This window comes from Dermochelys coriacea, chromosome 3 (genome assembly GCF_009764565.3).
Source record: "Dermochelys coriacea isolate rDerCor1 chromosome 3, rDerCor1.pri.v4, whole genome shotgun sequence".
NCBI lineage: Eukaryota > Metazoa > Chordata > Testudines > Dermochelyidae > Dermochelys > Dermochelys coriacea.
In genome coordinates, this window is record NC_050070.1 from 115,076,354 (window position 1) to 115,098,855 (window position 22,502).

Below are 22,502 nucleotides of genomic sequence, written 5' to 3' on the forward strand. Positions count from 1 at the left end.
GTGTTGCATCCCTCCCTGCAGTCTGGATAACAGCTTACTAGTGTTACCAATTATTGCTTTAACTCAAGTGGTACAAGTTAGAGCTGTAGGTTCTAGGGTCAAACCCTACTGATGACTCATTAGGACAACTTTGATTTTGGCATATTTTAACTTTTTTTGTTAGTTTGTTCTTTGATATGGAATAAAAAAACATTTTTCATATGTCAAAATTAATGCTTCACTTTGCACACTGCATTTCTATTTAAACATAACTGGGCTCAAGGTCACAACAGAAATCAATATTACTAGAGGCAATGTGATTTTATCAGTCTATCACTGCAGGTTTTCTTTTTTCAAACCTTTTACATTATTGATTCCCTATCTTTCCACCAAGCCCCTTCATAAAAAGGAAGCACATCCACATCTTTATTAGTGAAAAGCAACAGGCTGCATGGTAACATGTGTAGAAATAATCATATACATACATACCCAGAACCCTCAGCTATTAGGCTCACTTGTGCCCACTGCAGGGGCAATATGGCCCTGCCCCATACCAGAGGAGATCTGGGAGGAATTTTGGCCTCAGAATTCCTGCTGCTACAACTTTTCAGCTGGCAGCAAACTCTCTCCCCTCCATCATGTGGGGTCAGCTCTTTGGCTGGTGCACAGTGAGAAACAGAACCATGACCCCATCTGTTCCTTGCCATGTTTGGGGTGGCTTGCATCCCTTCGTGTCCAAATAAGGATCAGTTCCTGTACTTTGGGGAGCGCAGGAATTGCTAGCGTAAGCATACCCAGTTGCTCTGTAGAAGTCTCTGTGTGTGTATTTATTTGCACCCTCTTCCCCTTTGACACTGATAAAGCATCTGGGCACAGCCTGGCTTGTATTGTTTGTAAATGTCTAGCCATCTTTTGCTGAGGTGCAATACCCGCTCACATTTCAATAAGGAGTCTCTTAAAATAAATGTACTATATAAAACTGATAGGTTAATACTATTAAATATAGCACTGTTAGTTTATTAGTAGTAGTACTACTACCATAATACTCCATTAAGCTGACATTAGAGAAAAAAGATAATGAAAATTCAGGGTGCCACATCCTGCTAATCTCACATCGGCTCTCTCTTCTGACTTTGGTGTGGTCCAGACAGCGGTATGTAACATTGCTTGAAGGGAAGGTGGAGAAAGCCTTGTGTTAAATTTGTACAAAGGTTCCTGTCTTGCTGAATTGCTGTAGTACTCCATGAGGGTGCAGCAGTGATGCAGCATGGGATATTGTAGAGAGATCTGGGGAAGAGAGGAAAAGGGCAGAGGACTGAACAGAGGAGATAGGATAAAAAAGGAAAAATGATAGGAGTATTGAGGCATGAAAGGTAGGAGGTAAATAGAGGAACCAGACAACATGAACTAGGGGGAAGACTGTAGTAAAGGTAGAGACACTGGTCTGGATTCTCAGGTGCATTGTTAGGGACTTTGCTCAGCACGCTTGAGGAGAAGCATTGCAGAAGCACTGGTTTCCTCCTTTGATCCATTGGGCTGAATTGGCCTCTGGCCCAACTTAAAGCAACTAGAAGGCTGCATCTTTTTTTCAACATATTTCTGGGGCAAGCTCCAGCAAACTTTACTTCATCTCCACTCACTCTCACTTACTTTTGGGATTCACAACCTGCAGAAAATTCAGCCATTTCCATCAGTATGTCTCCATTCAATTTCTCATTTTTCAGCTTAATCTGAATCATCTGGTATGAAACAGGCAGATTTTATTGGCGGGGGGGGGGGGGGGAAATTGGCTCTAACTCTTCAGGCTGCCTTTTTTTTATTGAAGTTTCCTCCTAGAAGGTCAATTTACATGCATCATTGATTCTAGACAGGGTTCTGAGCCTGACCACCTGCTGCCAGAAAGAGCATAGTATTCTGAGGGTATCACATTCTGGCTACCCTTTGATGCTATTGGATCAATAACCATTTTTAGATTAAACATATTTTTGTGGGTGTAACATAACCACTGGAATGTATTGTCTATGAAGCCTTGCTTTATAGTGCCTGAATTTATTCTTCTAGCCAGGTTTGAAATCTGGACTGGTAGTGGGGAGATGTAGAAGATTTCTTCCTTCCCACATACAGGTTCCTGTCTTTATCAATTAAAGGTTCCATCATCAGTGGTTTTGGAAAGCTTCTTTTAGGAAATCTCTGTAGCTTCTTTCTCTAAAAAGTGGTTGTTATTCATATCTGACTTCAGGCGTAAACTCTATAAACTCTGTCTATGCAGTAGCATTGATCATTTCCAGGATATTAACAGTTGCTCTAGAAGTTTTTCCTCAAGTTCGACTTTCAAGCAACTTCATCTTTTTCTCAACTGAAGCAAAATTGTAATCAAAATTCTTGGCAGTAGTTTTTGTCTTGGCTTCCTGAGAATGCATTTTCTTTAAATACAGAATGAAAAACCAACTGTGCATGGAAACTGCCTTCTGAGAATGCTGCTCTCAGCTCCACCAGTTCCCCTTCCACCAATCACTATACATTAACTTAAAAATGAAATATTTTTTATTGTCTTTGAAGAATGGCCCTGAGGAAATTAGTTCTCATCTTCCACTTTTAGAGTGTTTTTGAAGTGTTTATTTTGAACAGCAGGTGTCTCCTCTTTGGTGCCGGTACTGATTATGATGTCTGTTAGTACAATATCTAAAAGGCATTTAACTTGCATTTTTTTGGCGTATCACACTTAGACTAGATAAGAACACAAGCCACTTGCACACCTGATATTTGCTACATTGGGAATAAAAATCCAAGGCTGATTGTCTTGAGCCTTAGGCCCCATGTGTGGGGACATTTGTGGAATGTCTTAGTGCTCTATTGGCTTTGGAAAGTTTCCTACTATGGAATTTGACATGGGTCTTTGTGCTCAACTCCCCTTAAGGGAACGGGGGACTAAAAGACAGAGGGTCAGATCCTCAGCGTAGCTCACAGTAGAAGCTCTGGCCCGGAATACTTTTCCCTCTCCCTGAATAGCCTAGATTTTTCTCAGAAAACTGCTGAACTATATCAAATTCTAGTAATTGAGGTCAGAATCTGTCTAGAAGGATTTGATAAAGACTTGAAAATCTCTCTGCTCTCAGGAGAGAAATTTGAAAGCATACGGTCAAGAAACTCTGGACCAGACTTTTCAGATGACATACAAAGCTTAAAACCCAAATTACAAGCATCTCAAAACACAAACATTCAAAAGGCAGCCACTCCCCTCCTTAAACCCTCATCATTTTCTTTTATGGTTTCCATAACTGTAAGAAGCAGTTGCTGACAGTGACCCTTTCTTACTCTCCAGGCCTATATTTCCAAAAGCTAAAAATCATTCTAGAGCTGGAGCCTGATAGACTGGTGTCTACATTTGTTGGGATAGAAGTAGTGAAGCGCACCAAATGGGAGGGAAGGGAATGGTGGCAGTCTTTCAGACTCCTCTCATAAACACAGTACCTGGATGTTTCTGCTAAAATGATCAGTAGCGAAATAGTTAATCAGGTTAATATTGAAAATGTGTCATTGTCATAAATATAAAGGGAATGGTAACCACCTTTAAATCCCTCCTGGCCAGAGGCAAAACCCTTTCACCTGTAAGAAGTTAAGAAGGGTTAAGAAGCTAAGACAACCTTGCTGGCACTTGACCAAAATGACCAATGAGGAGACAAGATACTTTCAAAGCTGGAGGGGGAAACAAAGGGTCTGTCTGTCTGTGTGATGCTTTTGCTAGGAACAGATCAGGAATGCAGCTCAGAACTCCTGTAAAAAGTTAGTAAGTAACCTAGCTAGAAATGCATTAGATTTCTTTTGTTTAATGGATGGTAAAATAGCTGTGCTGAATGAAATGTATATTCCTGTTTTTGTGTCTTTTTGTAACTTAAGGTTTTGCCTAGAGGGATTCTCTATGTTTTGAATCTGATTACCCTTTAAGGTATTTACCATCCTGATTTTACAGAGGTGATTCTTTTACCTTTTCTTTAATTAAAACTGTTCTTTTAAGAACCTGATTGCTTTTTCATTGTTCTTAAGATCCAAGGGTTGGGTCTGTGTTCACCTGTACAAATTGGTGAGGATTTTTATCAAGCCTTCCCCAGGAAAGGGGGTGTAGGGCTTGGGGGGATATTTTGGGGGGAAGATGTTTTCAAGTGGGCTCTTTCCCTGTTCTTTGTTTAACACACTTGGTGGTGGCAGCATAGAGTTCAAGGACAAGGCAAAGCTTGTACCTTGAGGAAGTTTTTAAACTAGGCTGGTAAGAATAAGCTTAGGGGGTCTTTCATGCAGGTCCCCACATCTGTACCCTAGAGTTCAGAGTGGGGAAGGAACCTTGACAGTCATATTGATGGTGATACTCCTTCCTATTCGGCCTACAAGCCAAGCTCCAACTGTGATTTCATTAATGTCAATATGAGTTGCAGATGCTCAGCACCTCTAAAAATCTTAAGGTGCCTAAAATATGGATTTAGTTGCTTTGCTTTTAGGCAACCAGATTTGGAAATTTTGATTTCTTTTTTAAAATGAAAGTTTAAGCCTTGTCTACACTGGGATTATGCATATGACAGATATAAATCATGCCTACACTAGAGCAGCAAGCCTGGTACAGTTACACTTGTGGCTGAAAATTTAGGGTTGATAAAAAACTGACGGAGCCACCAGACCATTGCTAGTACAGTGTACCACCATGTACATTACTGGCTTTAATAGGTGCTAGGCTATTGATAAACAAACTTTTTTTTTTTTTTTTTTTTTTACTAGCATCTTTGCTAACTGTGACTTGGAGGTCCCCACTGAAGTTTTTGAATTATGCTAGCTGGTTACTGGTGGTCATAACCAGGTTTCTGTGTATGGGAAATGAAATCTGTGGCTGTCAAACCTGGTTTTTATAATACAGCAAAAGAACCTCCTGCAGTGGATGTTTCAAGGGGACCTTCCTAGTTAAAAACTAATATAATAAATCAAAACACTAATCCCAAGAGGTTTGCAGTGTTGTCCTAAACAGCCTCTTTCAGATAAAATGTTTTAATTTGCTAATGATCAGAAACATTGGTGTTAGTTTGAAATATTTGCTATGTATTTGATTTCACTACAATGGAAATATTCAGCCTCCCTACAAAGAAGATGATTATGAATAACATTTTCATGCTCCAGTATCTGGACATGTAACGTTAATAAATGCAGTTCGTGTTTCACAGCATAAATACCTTTTAAAAAAAGTATAAAGGGAAAACTACTGTCTTGTATAAAGGTCATTGATTGCCGACTTCATACTTTACTAGATGAAAATGAAAAGCTAAATGAAAAATTCAGAGGAGCACAATCTGTCTGGAAAAGATTTGGATTTCAATGATATAATTATCTAGATTGCAAAAGTGCTGCATGCAGTCACTTGTAAATTTATGTTGCAGATTTGTGATATGATGCATGTATGCGTGACCCAGAGTAAGAAATATTTGTTTTTCTGATAACATTTGAGAGTGATCCAGGTATACTGACCCCCCCAAGATAATTGTCTTGAAAACATGTTTGTGTATGTGTATGTGGGAGGGAGGGGGAGAAATATCTACGCTTTTGCTATACAGCGTAATTACTTGAAAAGGACTGTGTGTTTGTGTGAGAGAGATAGCAGGCAACTGCTGGAAAAGTCCTGTATATGCGTGATATTTATGCTTTTGTCTCTGAAAAGGTGCCTGTGTGTGAGAGAGAACAAGGCAGAGAGCACTTGCCATGCCTGTTTTGTTATCGCGGGTAATTTTATTTTACAGAGGCTGCAGAAACCTTCAGAGCTGCACGGTGAGTGTCCCGTTTTAACAGCCAGCCCAGATGGACGCTGGTAACCCTACAGCCCAGCTGTACCCATACCGGCCACCTCCTCAGGCTGGAAGCCGCCCAACCTGCCTTCTCCTGAGCTAGGGCTGCCCGCTCTTCCGGGGGCATAGTTTGAAGAAGAAAATCAGCCCCATCGAAGCAGAAATAGCCACAAGCCCGAGCCCGGCAGGCCCCCCTGAGGCTACACTCTCCTTGGTCTAGCCAAGTAGGGGCCCAGCGAGTGCACGAGGGGCAAGAATTGGCAACATCCTGGAGGAGAAAACCGCCCGGGGGCCAGCTAGCGAGTCCCACGCACTCCCCGGGCGCCTGCCCCTTCTCTCCCGTGGGGCGGCGACGGGCCGAGCGGCGCAAGGGGCCCGCGGCGAGCCGCCGGCAGAGCAGCAGGGGCGCGGGGAGGTTTGGGAGCGGCCTGGCCCAGCGCCAGGCGAGCAGGGCGGGGGAGCTCCCGAGGCGGGCACGGCTCCGCGGCGGTACCTTTAAGGCGCTGTCCCCGCCTTCTCGCCCTCCCCCGCCGTCGGGGGCCCTAAGCACAGCCCCCCACCCCTCCCCGCGCCCGGGCAGCCGTCACGCCGCAGGTGCGGAGCGGAGCTGCAGGAGCGGAGGCGGCGGCGGCGGCGGCTGCTGCACCACCGGCCGGGTGGGAGCCGCGGGCGCCAGGCAGCCCCTTGCCGCGGCCAGAGCCCGAGCCGGGCCAGCGATCTCCCTAGGGGCGGCAGCGCGGAGCATGTCTGTGGCGACAGGGGGCAGCGAGCCGGGTGCCGCTGGGGGAGGCGGCGGGAGCCGGGTTTTCTTCCAGAGCCCCCGCGGCGGCGGCGGCGGCGGCTCCTCCCGGGAGGACGCGGTGTCCGCCACGGCGGCGGCGGTGCAGGTTCAGCAGCAGCAGCAGCAGCAGCAGCAGCGGCGCCAGCAGCAAGGCAAAGTGACGGTGAAGTACGATCGGAAGGAGCTTCGGAAACGGCTGGCGCTGGAGGAGTGGATCGTGGAGCAGCTGGGGCAGCTGTACGGCTGCGAGGTACCGCACCTGCCCGGGGGCCGCGGCGGGGAAAGGAGCGAGGCTGCCCGCGCGCGGTGCCCGGGGAGAGCCCCCGGCTTGTGGGCCATCGCCCGCTGCACCCCTCCCCCCTCGGCCGCGGGAGGCATGTGCGCGCCGTGCTGTGTGAACGGAGCGGGGCTCTCCCCTTTGCTCCCCCTCTCCGGCCTCTGTGTGTGTGGTGGGGGGGAGGGGTGATCTCCCTATGCTGCCGGTACCTCCGCCCCCCCCTCCCCGAACTCTACCTGGAGACACATGGGGGGGGTGTTTAAACTTTTGCGCCTGTCTATGGTTTGATTAATTGGAAACGTTGCTGTGGTGTGGTGTGTTTTTGTTTTGTTTAACCCCCCCCCCTCTAAAGGACATTCCCAGCTCCGGCGTCCCCCGCCCCCCCCCTTTCCTCCCTCCCGTTTCTTACGTTGGTGAAGCTGAAGCAAGATGCATGTCCCTCTGTTAAGCCGTGTGCTTCATGTCCCGGCAAGGCTGTCTTTCCGCGGGAACGGTCGCTGCAGAGGCGCGCGGGGCTTTTCTTGCAACTGCGGGGGTTGCAGGATGCCTGAGTGCGTGTTTAAAACACACGTTTAGTGGCCACGTGTGGAGCGAAGGGGCTGAAGGCTGCTTTGTATGGCTTTTGAGCAGCCCTGATTTCAGCCCTGTGAAGGTGACCGTTTCTTTCTTTTCTGTTCCCTTTCCCCCGGCCCATCCCCCAGAGAGGGATGGGGGAAAAACAAGCCTTCTGGGCAAACACTATTGATGCTCATATACGGGGCATGCGGTAAGCTGGCCTTGATCCTCCTGCCTCTAAACCTGTCTCTTGCTGCATAAAGGGGTTTTAAGTACAAATTGACTTAAGCGGTTTAAAAACGACGTGATCGTGGGCTGGCTTCGGTTACGTAGGCTACCTCCTGTCTTGCGTGCGTGCAGTGTTGCTTGAGACATGTTGGTTCCTAGGGTATTGGAGAGACAAGGTGGGTGAGGTAATACCTCTTATTGGACCAACTTCTGTTGGTGAGAGAGACAAGCTTTAGACCAGGAATGGGCCAACTATGGCCCAAAGGCCACATTATCTGGCCCCCGGGCTCCCACTTGGGAGCGGGGTCTGGGGCTTGCCTCACTCCAGGTGGGGAGCAGGCTTGAAGGCTGCTCCACACAAGCGTTCTGCGGCTCCCAGAAGCAGCAGCATGTCCCCCCCCCATCAGCTCCTATGTTTAGAGGCAGCCAGACAGCTCTGTGCACTGCTCTGTCTGCAGGCGCCACGCCTGCAGCTCCCATTGGCTGGGAACTGTGGCCAGTAGGAGCTGCAGGGGTGGCACCTGTGGACGGGGCAGCGCACAGAGCCAGCTGGCTGTGCCTCTGCGTAGGAGTCGGAGAGGGACCATGCCACTGCTTCCAGGAGCCGCGTAAGGTAAGCGCCGCCTGCAGACTGCACCCTTGCCTCCCTTCGGTTCTCCAACCCCTGCCCCAGCCTGGAGCCCCCTCCTACACCCTGAACTCCTCTTTTCTGGGCCCACCCCAGATCCTGCACTCCCAGCCAGAGCCCTCACCCCAATTTTGTGAGCATTCATGGCCTGCCATACAATTTTCAAACCCAGATGTGGCTGATGAGCCCAAAAGTTTGCCCACCCCTGCTTTAAAGTTTTTATAGAGCTCTTGAAGAAGAAAAGTTTTTTTTTGTCTTGGTGGATTCAATAAAAGTTGATTTCAATAAAAGAATCACACACCTTGTCTTGTCTTGCATGTGTATCTGAATGGAGTACTGTCATCCTATGAAGTAACATTATATAGAGCAGCAAGTTTGTTATGTTTACAGTTTACATAATATGCTGCTGAATGACTATAATATAACTGATGCTTAGCTGTATGTTAAAACATGTTTTTAAAATTTAGAATTGTCTCCAACCCATTCCTTCTTTTAACCAAGTAATTGCATGATGAAAAGCTAGCAGAAACATAAGAAAGCTTCTCTCTGACAAGCATAACTTGAGTGATTTTTTTTTTTTTTGTGGGCAGAGTTCTTTAAAGAGGATATTTTCTCTTTAGGCTACAGTGTAAATATGTTCGCAAAAAGAAAAGCAGTACTTGTGGCACCTTAGAGACTAACAAATTTATTGGAGCATAAGCTTTCGTGAGCTACAGCTCACTTCATCGGATGCAATATGTTGCGTCTCTTGTATGTATGGGCCTATTAAATGAGACTCTGGTCTATTCTGTTTTGTATTCGGCAGCCTTTTAGTAGAAAAAATAGCAATGGCTGGATATTGACTGCTGCCTTTAGCATTGTTCACTTTATTGGAGACTAATTGGTTGTAGCTTGGGAACAAAAGGGAAGCATTCCAGAGGCTCATCATGTTAGTGAATAACATATATTACACACATTCTTCAGAATAAATGGAGAAACAAGTGCTTGATTCCTACTGCATTAAATATAGATTAAGTGCTTATTTAATAACATTCTTTACCTTGCATGTTTCCCCACTTTTCTATATTCACAGAAATGAAGTGAATGTATTAAATTGGGGACATCAGCCTTCGAGCTCTATGGAGGCTGTGCTAATATGGTAAAATATATAGTGTACATACACTGTAGGATACAACAGTCTTGTCAGAACATTATAGCAGCAATTCTGAAGATTGCATTTATGTGCTGATGTTATACTCAGTTCTGGACAATATTTTAAAAATAAGCCCTGGCCCCAGAGAACTTGTCACTAAATAAAACTAGTAAATATTACAGCATTTCTCTTTCCATGTGTGATTATAAAGGCACTAGGATGAAAGAGTTCAGCATACTGATCTTGCATATTACCTTTAAGCAGCTGATAATAAAAGCTTGTGCCACAGAAAAACTGGTAATAGGTCCTGTGTTAGGAACAAAACACTTCCTTTTGCAAGGGGAGGGTTTCTATTGAAGACTATGCAGGACAACATATACTGTGAGTGATTCCTTATTTAAAATGTCTTTTGCTAAAGCATAAGTAAAATAAAATTAAAAATCCTCCAAAAAAACAAAACCAAACCCCGCCACAAAAAGCAACCCCTCACATCCCCAGGGTTATAGTTTAGCATTTACAAGGTCTCAAAGTTAGACATTTCTCAGCTGAAGTTCCATTGTTGCCCTTCTTTTCCTGTATGCCATGTCAACTTCTGCGTAGGGATCACCTCAGAACAAAAGCTGAAGAAGTCAATATTACTGTACTGAAGCCAATATTAATTTTGCCAGTGGCTTCAGTGGAGCCAGGATTTCACCCCAGGGTCAGGAGCGCCTGTCAACAAAGAAGGAAAAGCCTGAAGTGCTGATGTCTAAATTAGATGTGAGGTTTGAATAACCAGGATGTGGGCATCTAACACACATGCATCTTCAAAATCAGCGTGGCTATATTTTAAAACTAGTTACTTACTATAGCTGTCTAAGATTGCGCCCCTCATTAAGAAATGTGTGTAACAAGTTCAAAGGTGTTAACTAATCAGACATATGGATTTGCATCATCAACTGAGGGACGGGGATAGGTGGGAATTTAGTGAAAACCAAACACACCATTGTAACTTTAACTCCTCAGACAGATTTCAGAGTAGCAGCTGTGTTAGTGTATATCCGCGCAAAAAAATCAGGAGTACTTGTGGCACCTTGGGGATTAACAAATTTATTTGAGCATAAGCTTTTGTGAGCTACAGCTCACTTCATTGGATGCATGCAGTGGAAAATACAGTGGGGAGATTTTATATACACAGAGAACATGAAACAATGGGTGTTACCATACACACTGTAACAAAAGTGATCAGGTAAGGTGAGCTATTACCAGCAGGAGAGGAGAGGGAAAAAAAAAAGCCTCTTGTAGTGATGATCAAGGTGGGCCATTTCCAGCAGTTGACAAGAACGTGGTGGTGGTGGTGGTGGGGGGGGGGGGAATTAAACATGGGGAAATAGTTTTACTTTGTGTAATGACACATCCACTCCCAGTCTTTATTCAAGTCTAATGTAATGGTGTCCAGTTTGCAAATTAATTCCAATTCAGCAGTCTCTAGTTGGAGTCCCCACTGTATGTTCTACTGCATGCATCCAATGAAGTGAGCTGTAGCTCACAAAAGCTTATGCTCAAATAAATTTGTTCGTCTCTAAGGTGCCACAAGTACTCCTTTTTCTTTTTCCTCGGACTATCTTTCCAGCCCCAGATGGTGAAAAAAGCATTCACCTTTGGTCTGAGAGGAGCAGGGGATCTCTTATAGAAAACTTGAACAGTTAAATGGAAAGATAAATGTATAACTACTTTGGTCTTGAAGTTTCTTGTTCTTTAGCAAACTCTCATGACTGGCTCATTTCAGATCTGTTGAATTTACTTAGGTTTTCTAAGAAAATGGTGTTAAACTTGGATTAGAAATACTAATTTAGGTTAATGTCTTGTTCCCCCCAGCTCTTGCTAGACATGTTGTCTTATGGTTAGGGCCCTACCAAATTCAAGGTCCATTTTGTTCAATTTCACGGTCATAGGATTTTTAAAAATGTAAATTTCATGATTTCAGCTATTAAATATGAAATTTCATGGTGCTGTACTTGTAGGGATCCTGACCCAAAAAGGAATTTGGGAGGGGGAGTGTCACAAGGTTATTGTAGCGGAGGGTTATGGTACTGCTACCCTTACTTCAGTGTTACTGCTGGTGATGGTGCTGTCTTCAGAGCTGGGTAGCTGGAAAGTGGTGGCTGCTGGCCAGGAGCCCAGCTCTGAAGGCAGAGCTGCTGCCAGCAGCAGGAGAGAAGTAAGGATGGCATGATATGATATTGCCCCCTTTACTTCTGTCCTGCTGCCTGCAGAGCTGGGCCCTCAGTCAGCAGGTGCCGCTCTCCAGCCGCCCAGCTCTGAAGGCAGCAGCACAGAAATAAGGATGGCATGGTATGGTATTGCCATCCTTACTTCCGCGCTGCTACTGGCAGGGCATTGCCTTCAGAGCTGGGCACCTGGCCAACAGCTGCCACTCTCCAGCCACCCAGCTCTGAAGGCAGCACAGAAGTAAAGGTGGCAATATTGCAACCTCCCCCTAAAATAAACTTGTGACCCCCCCCCCCGCAACTCCCTTTTGGTCAGGACCCCCAATTTGAGAAATGTTTGTCTCCTTCCCCCCCTCCCATGAAATTTGTATATAGGGTAAAAGCACACAAAAGACCAGATTTCATGGTGGGGTGGGGGGAAAATCAGATTTCATGGTCCATGACTTGTTTTTCATAGCTGTGAATTTGATAGGGCTCTACTCGTGGTACTGTGTAGTGTCATGGTATGTCTACACAGCAAGTAGAGGCTAGTGGCTGGCCCATGCCAGCTGACTCTGGCTTGCAGGGATTGGGCTGCAGGGCTGTTTCATTGCTGTGTAGACTTCTGGGCTCTGGCTGGAGCCCATGCTCTAAGACCCTCCCACCTTGCAAGGTCCTAGAGCCTGGGCTCCAGCAATGAAACAACCCCGCAAGCCTGAGCTGGCTGGCACGGGCCAGCTGCACGTGTGTAGTTGCTGTGTAGACATACCTTCAGAGTTGATGGCAGTGGTCAAAGGGCTAAACAATTACTAGGCTGTCAAAATTCAAAATAGTATTCAATATCTATAGTCTGGTGGCAAGTGTGATGAATAATGTAAGATTCTTTGCTTAAATTATTTTTAGGTTTGGCTGTAGCTCCCATATTGAAACTTAATCACGCTATTGCTAACTGTGAGTGAAAGCTGGTTGGGAGGAATTGGTCAGTTTAGCTTCTATGAAAAATCTAGCACAATTTCATAATATGGTGATGCTCGGATTCTGAAATAATTTTAATCCTCCAGAATGTCACACTAGCTGAGGAATAGATAATTCTGGAATAGCAAGTCCATGGTTATGTTTCTTCTCTACTCTGTTGAGGGACTCGGCATTTCCATTTTTCACTGATGGTGGAAATGAGTAATTACTATCCATTCTTGGGAAAAGTAGAAGAAGGGAGGTGAGGGATACTTTGTAGCTTCGTGCAGAGAATGTGTGCAAAATAAATCTTGGACTCTAATATTGTGACTGGGTAAATTTTGCTGTCCACCCACTGATCTCCATTTAAATAGCTTCTTTATAATGAATTACAGTAAGACTCATTGGTAAATAAATACTTCCAAAACCAGAAGTGTCCCTTTATTTGAAGCCTGAAATGTGGTCCTGTATCTCGCTTTCAGTGCTTGAGAGAACACAGGGTATAGGAGGAGTTGAGAACAGGATTTTTAAAAGAAGTTTGTGACTTTGAAAACCTCTCAATTTTTTTATTAAAAAACTGAAACCTGAAGTTAAACTGGATAATGAAAAGCTTTCTTTAGAACATCAATTTTTCTTCAGAGACGTCTTTAGTTTTATAAAGACTCTTGCCATGATTACAACATACAAAATGTGAGTTGCCTTTAGGAAGATGAATCTTATGTAAACAATCATTTAGAGTTGTTTATGTTGGGGATGAGGGATGGCTTGTATTGTGAAGGGCTGGCTATTTTGAAAGCAAACTTTGCAGGGCCAAAGAATTTAGAGTAGGATTGAGGTTGAAGCATTTCAAGTAAAGGTGCTCTGAAACAAGGTCCAGTGGAATCCAAGGTGATCCAACCCACTCACCAATTTAGTTGTGCCGGGTTCTCAGGATGACTGGCCTTAAAAACTCAAATATGAACCCAACTCAAACTCCTGTTCACATGACCTCTGGCACTTGCGTGAATTACTCTCGATCAGGGGGTTCTTATTATTTGTCATAATGAGCCTCCCTAAGCTTAAAAAACGTCTCAAAACAATTGCACCTCACCATAGCTTACTAAGACAACACAAAGAATGAAAACATAAGAACAGCCATACTGGGTCAGACCAAAGGTTCATCTAGCCTAGTATTCTGTTTTCCGACAGTGGCCAATGCCAGGTGCCCCAGAGGAAATGAACAGAACAGGTAATCATCAAGTGATCCATCCCATCGCCCATTCCCAGCTTCTGGCAAACAGAGGCTAGGGACACCATCCCTGTGCATCCTGGCTAATAGCCATTGATGGACCTATCCTCCATGAATTTTTCTAGTTCTTTTTTGAACCCTGTTATAGTCCATGCTTTGCAAGAGTAAGAGTATTCCTCAAATATAATCCTATGCTTTGCAAAAGTAGAAGAGCTTTGATCAATGTAGTTTATAATAAGCGTATAAGTGTCAAAGGTACTAATTTTAGTTCATAAAGCATCTTTCATGTTCTCTCACAGATCTGTTCAAAAAGAGTACAAATCACAGCAGCTAAAATAAAACTGCACAAACATTTTAGGAAATCATAATGTCAAACAACCTCTTTGTGCCAAGTGGCTGAGGGCACACAGTTTTACAGGTATCTCCTGGATCGAGCATATGCAGCATAATGCACTAAAAAGAGGCATGTAAGGTCTCTACTGAGAGCCAATAGCCCACTGGTGGTCATAATCATTGCAAAATGTATCTATGGAACATATTTAAGAAGGTATATATCTGTACTGGCGATTAGGTTCCTTGAAGTTAAAGCAGGTCACCTGCAGGTGACATGCCTCGGACAGGTTCTGATCAGGCAGGAGGTAGTAGACGCTTATCTCTCTGACTGGTTTTTGTGTATTGTGTGTCTCACAATGTAAGTCTACCTGCATAGGGGGCCGCCAGCTCATCAAGATTGTGAAATTGACAAGTTATCACAAAATCTACAGGAAAGAATACACACAGCAGAAGAGTGTCCCGTTTATGAATAAAAATCAGAAGACTGTTTTGATACATCTGGGGGTTGCAAAGAGAGAGCGAGAGCATCCTACACTGCGGAGACAAGCTGACAGTATGGCTTGTCTCATGAAAAAGGGATCACAGCCTTCCAGGCTAGAAAATGCTGGTGAACAATATTTACATTAGATATGATATCTTATTAAATCTAGGCTCTGGAATGCATGTTATAAAATAAAACCATATGTAATAATTTGTTTCCAATATTTCTATTTGCTATTGCCTGAATCGTTTTACTGTTTTAAACAAACTTTTACTTGTTTTTACTGTAAACATACCCAAGTGCTGTATGTTAAATGGAATGGTGTTCTGAGGCGGAACTGGCAAGTTGGCTGTACTGCCTCTTTGGAAGCAGTGAATCTGTGAATGCTGCGAGTGTCCAGTGAATCGGGGGGGTTGGACACAGCAGGGGGATGCATGGAGGGCTCAGGTGTTGGAGTGTTCTTATTGCTAACCTGCAGCTGCGTGGGGGTGACAGAATCTGTGGGCAGGGAGTCAAGAGTTTAGCACTCAGGGTCGCCATCACTTTACGCTCCACATAAGTCTGGCATAGCAAGAAGTATGTGGTGCTGAGCTAGTAGCTGGAGTGGCCTCTGCCATGAGTGCCATTGTTGTCCCTGGGGCTGGGGGTGAAGTAGAGCTGTCACTGGCTGAGACCAGCTGGTTACTTGTTGGCTGTATGGGCACTATGCAGGAGGCAGCATGTCACCATGGGCAGGGACTGCATGGGGCCCTGACTCCCCCGGGACCCAACCCAACCAGCTACAGGGACCCCACATCTGCAGTGACTCTTCCCCAGCATGAGTGGCTAAGCTCCAGAAACAGGGAGGAAAGTGACCCCAAGAGCCTTTATAGAACTTATTTTGGGGTTGGGGTGATGCTCCAGCAGCACTAAATACTTGGCCAAAAGACAGGAAATTGGTGTCCCATTCTGGCGCACACTCCATCCTCCTCATGGAGAAGGGCACCCCATTGTTTGAATGCCTCTGCTCTAAATTATCCAAAACTACATACATATTTAGTAATGAATCAGTAAAGTGAAAATGTAGTGCTTAAGTCATATTAGCCTTTAGAACCACAAGATTTGGTGGCCCTCACTGGACTAATACTGAATACATTCATTCTGGTCAGTTTCTTCAACCTCTGCAGTGTCTTTCCTTTTTTAAAAAAGCTTTAAATCTTTTTGTAGGAGTATCTTTCTCCACAAGTCTGGCACCTTTAAAACCCCTGCCCAAATTCGTAGGTGATGAGTAAGATTTTGTAACTGATGCTGCCTTAGAATCACCTGCAAATGAATAAAAGAATCAAAATTGTACCATCTGGCTGGTGGCCATGTAAATTACACCATTGAGGATTTCCATATGCATAATTTGCCTTTGCCTTATGTTCACCACCAGATTTAAAATTTTACACGTCTCCTCTGGGACAATTTCAGAGATGATCAAGTCAGTTGTATAAGTAACTTTCTGTGCTGTGGTACTTTCTCCCAACAGGTATATCTGTAATAAGTAGGGCCCTACCAAATTCACAGCCATAAAATCACAGACTGTTAAATCAGGTCTTTTGTGTGTTTTTACCCTATGCTATACAGATTTCACAGGGGAGACCAGGGTTTCTCACACTGGGGATCCTGATCCAAAAGGGAGTTGCAGGGTAGTGAGAAGGTTATTTTAGGGGGCTGCACTATTGCCATCCTTCTTTCTGCACTGCCTTCAGAGCTGGCCGGCCAGACAATGGAGGCTGTTAGCCAGGTGCCCAGCTCTGAAGGCAGCACTCTGCCAGCAGCAGCATAGAAGTAAGGGTGCAATACTATACCATGCCACTCTTACTTTTGTGCTGCTGCCTTCAAGTGCTTGGTGGCTGGAGGGTGGCAGTTACTGACGGAGGGCCCAGCTCTGCAGGCAGCAGGGAAGAAGTAAGGGTGGCAACACTATATGATGCCATCCTTCTGTGTTGCTACTGGTGGCGGCTCTTCCTGCAGATCTGAGCCCCCAGTCAGCAGCTGCTGCTCTTCAGCTACCCAGCTCTGAAGGCAGTGCTGCTGCCAACAGCTGTGGAGAAGTAAGGGTAGCAGTACTGTAACCCCCCCTACAATAACCTTGTGACCATGTCACAACTCCTTTTTGGGTCAGGATCCCTTCAATTACAACACCGTGACATTTCAGATTTAAATGGCTGAAATCATGACAATTACAATTTTTGAAATCTTATGACCACGAAATGGACTGTGAATTTTGATAGAGTTTAGAACAACACAGAATTTATTTTATGCCTGTTCATGTTTTGTTCTAAACCTTGATTCAGGGGGGCAAGGTTAAACAGGTAGTAAGATATAGATAGGCTATTGAAACTTGTCTTGTCTTGCCTGGCATGCATTTGACCAAAAAATTGTATTATATAAAAAGAAGTATAAAAAGAAGTTGTATTATTCAGATTATCATATCTAAGTCACATTTTTTTAAACAACCTTATGATCTCAGAGGGGCAAAAGTAGGTATAATATGATGCAGGTGACTTGCTCGTATTGTGGGAACTGGAAGAAAGGGTGGTTTGGTTGTCTAGGAGACAGTCTGCTAGGATAGGAGACAATGACCAATCTCAGTAATAAGTGTCTGTTCCTGGCTGAACTACAGCAATGCAGTAAGTGTACCTGGGCATGAAGCAATCGGCCCTTGAGGAAACTCTCGCTAGCACAAAATGCAGTTGCATGTCTCTTTAGCACTATGCACAAACATAAATATGCAATGTCTGACCCCACAGAACACAGCCAAAGTGAAGATCTTAGTCTTCATCTTCAAAGTGCTTAATGGCTTGGGCCTAGGATACCTAAAATAATCTAAAACTCCAGGATGAAGGATTTTCCATGTGTCCAGCTCAGCTTCCTGGGGACAATGGAGCCGTGCTGTCCGCCACAAGGGTGAAGCTTGTTGGTGTAGATGTAGATTTCTTGGGAGGCCCACTCAGAGGTGGGGAACAGACTCCCAAATGGTCAAAGAACTGCTTTAAATCTTACCACTTTCCATTCCAAGTGTAATGTGCCCTTTTCCATATTGCCTTCATAGTAAGCACAAAACACAGCAGACATAAAACAGTTACGGGAACCTCCAACAAAACCTCTTGTAACATTCCCTCTAGAGATAACGAGGGAGGCCGGGGGAACCACATGTGACAGATGCTAATTGAGTTGCCTAATGGGTTTCGGAAGGTGCTCATACTATGGTGATAGGGCGGTAAGGAAAACTGAGCAGAATAAAGGATTTGTTCTTAACCATAAAAAGAAAAGGAGTACTTGTGGCACCTTAGAGACTAACAAATTTATTTGATCAAATAAATTTGTTAGTCTCTAAGGTGCCACAAGTACTCCTTTTCTTTTTGCGAATACAGACTAACACGGCTGCTACTCTGAAAACTGGTCTTAACCATACTAATCATCATCAACCCTTTCCAAGAACAGTACCGAAATGGAGCAAGTTAAAACTACTACAATACAACTACCAAAGATAATTTACAATCTCCTCTGAATTGGACAGGTCTTAGATGAGCCCTACTGATTTTATTGTATTTAATGTCATCATTCACAGCATTTCCAGTCCCTATCTCATTAACAAAATACCAGTCAAGGCTAATGTGTATTGACAGATACACCAGAGATAATACTGTATGTGCTGCACCACTGAACATGGCACATTGCATCAATTTCTATATGCTTTCACCTGCTAGTGAGCCGATGAAGTGAGCTGTAGCTCACGAAAGCTTATGCTCAAATAAATTTGTTAGTCTCTAAGGTGCCACAATTACTCCTTTTTGTTTTTGCAAAGCTTCTTGTACATCTCTGATTACCTCTGCTATTACAAGGTGCCTGCCTGGGATTTTGAGGCTGCATTCCTGTTCACCTCTGGTCTTCCACAATAGTACTGTCTGTCTGCTTCAGCCCCTACCATCACCTGCTGCTATGTCTGTCTGTGCTATGCAGACCTTAACTGTCTGAGGTGGTTGCTATGGTTACCAGCAATCTGCTTGTTCTGCGTCTGCAGGAACAGTAAATGGAAGGGTTTGCAACATCTAGGTAAAATATCTATTTATTTATTTATTTGGCACATCCCATCCTTGTTGAAGTCACTTGTGCTGTTTTTGTTGCCATTGCAAATTAGCTATATGGATTTGATGGGCTGATGTGGTATGGTGTACTCTTTATCCTGTTTTTGGAGCAATGGTTGAAATATTCTTTATTTTTCTTATTTCAAAGAGGATTGGACCCCGTTGGGTAAAATATTGTTGGGTACAAAAATTTAGTGCCAGTTGTGTGTCTCTTTGAAGAGATTCCCTTTAATTTGGGTGGCACCCCACTCTCCCCAGGCTAATTGATGTCTGTATTCATTCTTGAATAGAATGGATGTGGCCAGAAAATGAGACGCATTAGCAATAATTTGTGGAGTGAGGAAGAATAAGTAGCTAGGTGCTCTGAATTTTTTTTTTCTCAAGGAATTTAGTATAGTAACCCAGTGCTTGAACAACTATCCATTCAACTGTTTTTTTGAAATATCTCTCAGAAAAACTTAACTCAGCACTAGTAATGAAGTCATCTAAGATGACCTCCTTTAGATAACCGATCAGGAATGGCCTAGATTTCATACTATACTGCCCCCTCTTACTACTGAATAGAACTATGCTAGTGAATTGAGTGCTGTGATCAGGGCTCTTTACAAAGGTTAAATACTCGGGTTAACAACACTCTAAGATATGCAAAGCAATTACTAAGCTCCCATGAAGTTAAAGGCATGTACCATGCTTGGCCTAAAAGGGCCTAAGTATCTAAAAGGAACACACACTTTCCTTAGAGAGGTGCTGAGCTCACTCACCTACCTTTGGGGGTCTTAGAAACTTACAGGAATGGTTTCTCAGTCTCTTTTTTTTGTTTATGTGAATGTGCTAACTAAACTTCGGAAAATCTAGAAACAAGGTTTTTAATTCTGGCTTTGAACACAACATTCAGCTGTCTCCTCCTTTCTTTGTGTGTGTAACTTTAGAGATGTTGCCCCCTCAAGGAACACAGGAAAAGGTTGTATTTTAAATCATGTAAATATTGTATAATTTTGTTGCCCTTTCAGCATCCTGATCATTACCATGACTTTAAAATGTAAGAAGTGTCCTTGACTTCTGCTTCTGAGACTTTAAAGACAATGAAAGTCCACTTTATTTAATCATCTTCCCATGCAGATTAAATCCCTATTTACTGATGGTCCAGAGAAGAACTAGTTAAACTGGAGAGCTAATTTACTTCATCTTTTTTTCCCTTCTTTTCTCTCACTCTAGAGTATACAGGTCTTGTTCTTTGTGGTGGGGTGTGGCTGTCTTTTGACAAAGCAAGGAAAAGATGAGTCACTTATTTAAGTATATAATTGTACTTGTTATAAAACAACATCTGTAAGCAGTCATAGCTATAAGCTTTTTTTTTCTGCCTTTAGGTAGATAGCTTGAAATATAAAGCTGTTTCTGTTATAAGACAGTAAACCAAATTTTGTGCTGACTTGCATCGCATTTAACAGGGTGCAAGTCAGGGCAGAATCTGCTCCAGTCCTCTCACCTTGCCATATAAGCAGATCTAAATTCTGCAACTGAAACAAATACTTGCAATAAACATTTCTTCATTTAAAAAGGGTTATTTTTGTTTCATGTCAGACTCCAGTTATGAGGCACAGTGAAGTGTCTCTAAATAGGCTTGTTTCAGAGTAGCAGCCGTGTTAGTCTGTATTTACAAAAAGAAAAAGGAGTACTTGTGGCACCTTAGAGACTAACAAATTTATTAGAGCATAAGCTTTCGTGAGCTACAGCTCACGAAAGCTTATGCTCTAATAAATTTGTTAGTCTCTAAGGTGCCACAAGTACTCCTTTTTCTTTTTGTAAATAGGCTTGGTATCTGGGTAAGAAGACATTCTAATAGAAGTAAAATCTCACTTTCCAAATAGTGAATTGTTTCAGATTTGCCCTGTGAATAATCTGATTCTATACTCATTTGTTAAAAGAAAAGGAGTACTTGTGGCACCTTAGAGACTAACAATTTATTTGAGCATAAGCTTTCAGTGCCACAAGTACTCCTTTTCTTTTTGCGAATACAGACTAACATGGCTGCTACTCTGAAACCTGTACTCCTTTTGTTGTTTGCAGATACAGGCTGAATTTCCTGTTTGTAGTCTAGTAGTGCTCACTGTGTATTTGGTGCTTCTTGAAAAGATGCTGTCCCTGGACCCTGACCAGCAAACAAATCTCCAAACAATCTCACTGTGCACTAGGGATAATCTCTTCATTTCCTGTGCTCTCAAAGAATTGCTTTGCTTACAGGTTTAAAAATGTACTCGACCTGTAACCTGAATCGAACTGAATAGCAGACTCCTCTTGAGTCTCCAAAGATGACAAAGCAGCGAAGTATCAATCTGTTCTTCTGGCAGACTTCCATCTTGCTTACCTACCATGAGAGAGTACTTCTCTCTCATCTTCCCCTTCTTCTATCTCCCTTGCCACCCACCCACTGAGCTTGAGAAACTTCAGCTTGACAACACAAATTGAGTAGGTTAAACATTACTATCCATCTGTCAGTTCAACTGCTAGTTGCATGTCCTAAAATGTTGGCAGTCTCACAACCCCAGTGTGACTGCAGAGTGGAATTACACAAGTGATTTTCTAGAGGTTATCAGCACTAGAGAAAGGGAGTGAAATTTAAAATCATATATCTGCTGCATGTACTGGCTGTCACTTTATAAGCAATTATTTCAAAGGTTAAATAAACTTAACTATTAAGTTAATAGTGTCCTTGGAACAAAGGAGCATGAGTCTGAGTACATATTGGGGTACAAATCTTCATTAAGGTGATTGTAGATCATAAATTGACTTAAGTTCTGGTAACTGATAAAATCCTTTGTTTAAAAATCCATCATGCTATTCTAGGAACTACTAGAACTACTGTTAAATACAGTATCCAAACTATTTCCAGGGAATAGACAAAATGCCTTCTGTGTCTATGACCTGTGTCTGTTTTGTCCGTATGGTAGTTGGTGTACTTAAACCTTGATGGAAGGTTTTGTGTTTTGTGTGTGGACTTCAATTATTACATAATTGATAGCTTTGTTAATCCAGTGAAACATCCTTCTGGCTCCAGTACAAAACTAGCACACTAAACGTTTGCTATTATGTCTCTCTAATGTTTTTTATCTCTTACTCTTATTCAGAAGGCTCTAATTTATAGGTGATTTTATTAGTCTATTATAGTGCAGTTTTTGTTCTGAAAATAAAAGGCATCTTGCATTTCTGACTACCTTGCTAATGTGAGGATTGTAAATTTTAAGTTTTGTGTGCTGGACTTCATAAATACAGAATTATAGCACAGTCAGTGCTTCATAGTGAAAATCCTCTTATCTGACTGTCTCAACAGTATTACATTCTAGTAACTGTAAGCTTTTTGCATTTGATTTAAATGTTAATAGGGTAATCGTAATAGTATATAATATGCAAATAGGTTCAGCCTCATGTTCCTTTCATGTTGGACTATAAGTTTCTATGTAGACTCTAAATGTCTGACTAAACTGTTTTTTGGTATTGGGGTCTTCCCTAATGCACTTTCCTCACACACTTTATAATGGCACAAACATGAGACCTGAGCTCATCAAGGGATGTAGCTGTCTGCACCTTTATATGGGAATGAGTCCCACTGCAGTAAAAAAGAATTAGTTCCACCATAAAGGTCTACCTTGCACATGCACCTCTTTCTGTGGTTGGGGCCTTGATGGCCTCACTATGAACAACATAGGTTTGTTCTGTGGCTTGGATTACATGATGATCTTGAAAATGATGCACAAGTATCTTAAAAAAAGTATTTGAACTGTGAGTTTCTTGAGGAGATAGAACAG

General features: G+C 43.2%; 1 protein-coding gene across 3 annotated transcripts in view; it reads left to right on the forward strand.

Annotated features, from left to right (window-relative positions):
• Window positions 1-6,335: 6,335 nt before the first annotated feature.
• Window positions 6,336-22,502, forward strand: part of PPP1R14C (protein phosphatase 1 regulatory inhibitor subunit 14C) — a 70,216-nt gene continuing 54,049 nt past the window's right edge. Inside the window, exon 1 of one of the 3 annotated variants that reach the window (XM_038396111.2) lies at window positions 6,336-6,829. In XM_038396111.2, the coding sequence (XP_038252039.1) occupies window positions 6,542-6,829 (288 nt within the window). In that variant the 5' untranslated portion in view covers window positions 6,336-6,541. The remainder of the gene's footprint in view (window positions 6,830-22,502) is intronic. The other 2 variants (XM_038396112.2, XM_038396113.2) reach the window with 2 other exon arrangements.